Source organism: Salvia hispanica, chromosome 1 (genome assembly GCF_023119035.1).
Source record: "Salvia hispanica cultivar TCC Black 2014 chromosome 1, UniMelb_Shisp_WGS_1.0, whole genome shotgun sequence".
NCBI classification, from domain to species: Eukaryota; Viridiplantae; Streptophyta; class Magnoliopsida; order Lamiales; family Lamiaceae; genus Salvia; species Salvia hispanica.
Genome location: NC_062965.1, coordinates 4,331,062 through 4,335,205, shown reverse-complemented (window position 1 = coordinate 4,335,205; position 4,144 = coordinate 4,331,062). Strand labels below are relative to the sequence as shown.

At 40.9% G+C, this 4,144-nt stretch overlaps 1 protein-coding gene across 1 annotated transcript; it reads right to left on the bottom strand.

The window, feature by feature from the left end:
* Positions 1-2,706, bottom strand: LOC125202031 (7-deoxyloganetic acid glucosyltransferase-like). The gene is made up of 2 exons (XM_048100342.1): positions 2,178-2,706; positions 1-1,173 (listed from the first exon to the last, which is right to left on the bottom strand). Exons 1-2 carry the CDS (start codon positions 2,704-2,706, stop codon positions 197-199), a joined length of 1,506 nt encoding a protein of 501 aa, XP_047956299.1. The 3' UTR covers positions 1-196.
* Between the last annotated feature and the right edge of the window lie 1,438 nt (positions 2,707-4,144).

Below are 4,144 nucleotides of genomic sequence, written 5' to 3'. Positions count from 1 at the left end.
TTAACAAAAAACAAAGTTTTATTTGATTGCACTCTCAAAATACATCAGCCAACATTGCAACTTATGAATAACACAAACACACACTCTAAATCGTTTACATGAGCATCCAATACATGGATGATAATGAAAATGTTCAAAACGCGGTGGACTTGAAAAACTGAATCAATCGGTTCAAATTGATACTGAATTAAATTGATTAAAGCTTTGATGATGCCCCGGACTTCAAAAACTGAATTAATCGGTTCAAATTAAGGTGTGAAGATCCTCCTTCACAAATAGCCTTGTTGGCCATATTCGCCATACCACGAGCCTTCTCCAACAACTCATCTCTCTTAACTTCCATCACCTCTCTAACCATTCTCTCAATCAACAACCTATCACATGTATCTTTCACATCCAATCCAATCTTCCACACCTCACTCACAAACCTGCTATTCACCATCTGATCCGCAAAATAAGGCCAGCACAACATCGGGACCCCAATCACTATACTTTCAAGAGTCGAGTTCCATCCACTGTGCGTGAAAAACGCCCCAACCGACTTATGACTTAGAACTAGTTCTTGTGGAACCCATTCCACCATCAACCCTCTCAATTTCGTACCTTCCTCAAGCTCGACCGGGATCTCATTTCCAATCCCGTCCCCGGCAATGGAATCCGCTCTAACCACCCACAAGAATTTCTTCCCACTATTAACCAACCCATACCAAAACTCCAACAATTCATCCCTTGTCAATGTGGCAACACTCCCAAAGCTCACATATATCACGGAATTGGGAAGCTGAGAATCTAACCAGGCAATACAATCGTCGTTTTCCTTCCACAAGCTGCTAGAATGATGCGATGATTCCTTTCCCTTTGCCTTCAGCAATTCTTTTAAATGCAAGTGTAAGGGGCCGATGGAATACAGATTCTGATTCGCATTGTGTTTGTCGATTTGATCAAGAATCGGACCTTCTAAATCTTCAAATGTGTTGAGTATGAGACCAATAGCTTGACGTGTTCTCTTAATCTGTGCGATGATGGACTGGAGGCCGGCATTGTTGACGTCTTCGACTCGGAAGAACGACGGGAGGTCGCGTCGACGGAGGACCTTCTCCATTCCCGGCACATTTGTTACCATTAAGTCCATCTCTTTCCTTTTCCAGAATGTCAATTTGTCTTCATTTTTATCTGAATCAATAAATTAACAGTTAGGATGCGACTGTGGAAATGAAGTATTTTGAGTTAATTAATTGGTTTGTTAATAGTACTATATGTTTCAGAATTGCTTGAGCACAAGTGAAATCATGTTTTGACTGTCAATAGATTGTGTTTAAAGAAAAATGGAGTATCATACAAGGGTCTTTTGAAATTTTCGTGGGGAAATTTTGACAAAGTCCATATCGAATTGACTAATTGACTAATTATGTGCATGTATTATGTTTATAATTTAAAATTTATATTTAACTTTCAGCTGACTTAACGGATCAATTGCTAAAGGCGTGTAATGTGTGTAAAATATTTTGTAGATCTTTAAACAATAAAACTTTTAGTCCATCCCATACAATTATAAACATATGATATCAAACAAGAATTAAGATAAAATTGATAAAGTATACAACGAAAAGGGAAAGGATAATTAAAGTAATCTTAGTGAATAATGGAACCCATGCACATTGTTATAAATATTTTAATGATGATATAACTTGTAAATAACTAGATGTATAAAGATAATAAATTGTGATACATTCCTATAAATGAAATTCCTATATTTTATGGGATGAACGAAAATGGAGAGTGCACATAAGAAGTATTCCCTCCGTCCGTCATTAAATGTCACATTTTTCCTTTTTCGTCCTTTCGCTAATAAATGTCTCATTTCACCTTTTTTGCTAATATTTGGTAAGTGGACATCCTTACTCATAACTCATTCCATTTACGCTTTATTATAAAACTAATATATAAAAATAAGTTTCACCATCCACTAATTTCTTATACCCACTTTACTTTATAAAGTGAAACAATTTCTTCAAAACCAGTCAAATATGAGACATTTAATTATGGACGGAGTGAGTATATTTAATAAAAAAATTCACCAAATTCTCAATTTTACATTACTAGTTTTTAAATTCTTCTGTAAAAAACAAATAAGTAACAGAAGAAAATATATAAAACAAAAAGGGAAATTAATTTACCTCTCAAAAGTAGTTCGCCGGCGTCGATGACCTCTTCAACACAGAAATAGGGCCAAAGGCCGCAGGCACTAATCGTCGGAAAATGCATGAACGGAATCCCCATTTCTTGAGCCACCGGAATAGGGAAACTCAGCATCCCGTCCATGATCAGGCAGCTCACGCGCGGCCTAGCCCCGCCGTCACTCATCCCATCAGTCGACACCATGAGGCGGCGGAACTGCAGCCCACCAACCTCCTGAAGGCTTTGCACAATATCCACAACCCGACTGCCGGATCGGGGGTGGTCGTCGGGGAGGCCGTCGGAGATGGTGGCGACGCGGAAGCCGGTGTAGCTGGAGAAGCGGGAGTCGAGGCTGGCGTGGCGGAGGAGGCGGTCGTGGGTGTAATCGGAGAGGAGAATGGTGACGCGGAGGCCGGAGAGACAGAGGATCTCCGCAAGGTTGAGCATAGAGTTCACATGACCTTGAAGTGGTATCGGAATGATTAGAATATGCGGCGACGGAATTGCCCTGCTTTTTTCAATCGACATTTTTGTTAAGACTTGATTGATGATTAAGGTAGTTTGGATTATTTATAGATAATTACTTCATTTTAAGGGTAGATCCGTCATTGGCTTCAAAAGCCTAATACGTCTTTAATAGTAATCCCTTCGTCCCATAAAAATATTAAGCATATCATATGATACAATAATTATGATAAAATTGGTAAAATAAATAAAGAGAATAGTAGTAAAAGTAGTGTTAGTGGATAAAAGAGACCCTCATTATTATTATTGTAGTATTTTAATGGTTGTGAATAATAAATTGGGATAACTTTCCTTATATGAAAATAAAAAGCGCACATATTTTTTTATGACGGGGAGTACTAATATATTTTATTACAATTTAAAAGGAAAAGTCATTTCAAAAAATTTATTTGATCTCCAGCCTTATGTCAAATTTTCTTGTATTGGAATTACTAATTTTATGGGACGAATGCATGCCCTAGCCACACGCTAGGGCTCCGGCGTCGCGTTTGTCTGCTATTGCAATCGGTGAAAGCGGGATGGATGAGCGCTCTTCCGTGATGCATCGGCGTTAGCCGATCGCTCGTAAGCTATTGCTCTGACACGATTGGCGCGCGACCGACTAGCGGTATTTTCGTTTTTTCAACTCTATATATACAGCTCGTAGCACTATTCTTCATTTGCACCACTTGTATTAACGAGTTTCTCTCTCTACTCTCTTCATTTCTCGTCTAATTTGTGGAAAACAAAATGGCCAGTGATAGTGCTGCTGACGCATCGCGGCGAATTAACGAAGAGTTGCGGGCGTATACATCCGTGGAGATAAATCGGTTCACACAAGAGCACTTGCAGCAGCAGCAGCTGGCGGTCCCTCGTCCCATCCATCATCGCGTTGTAGTCCCCCGGGACCACGTCGGTGCCTACCAACGGTTGTATGACGACTACTTCGCTGAACAACCGCGGTTTGGGGAGGTCTTTTTCCGACTGTGTTTTAGATTGCACCGACTAGTATTTGTGAATATCGTGAACACTTTAGAGCGTCGGTACAAGTATTTCCGGTTCAGGGAGGATGCGAGTGGTTGACCCGTTCACTCACCCATACAAAAGTGCACTGCCGCAATCAGGCAAATGGCCTACGGAGGACCAGCCGACTTGTTCGACGAGTACCTTCAGCGAGTTGATTTCCCGCGAGTGTATAAAACATTTAATTTCTGTAGGGGCGTCATTCACATATTCGGGGATAGGTATCTTCGAAATCTTACCCCCGAAGACTCCCACGGTCTGATGCAGATGCACGGGAATGTGCATGGATTACCCGGAATATTGGGCACGATCGGCTTCAAAGGGATGCACACGATCGGCTTCAAAGGCAAGAATCCCACGATGATCCTCGAAGTCGTAGCTGACTACTGACTGTGGATTTGGCATACGTATTTTGCGGTAGCCGGGTCGAACAACGACG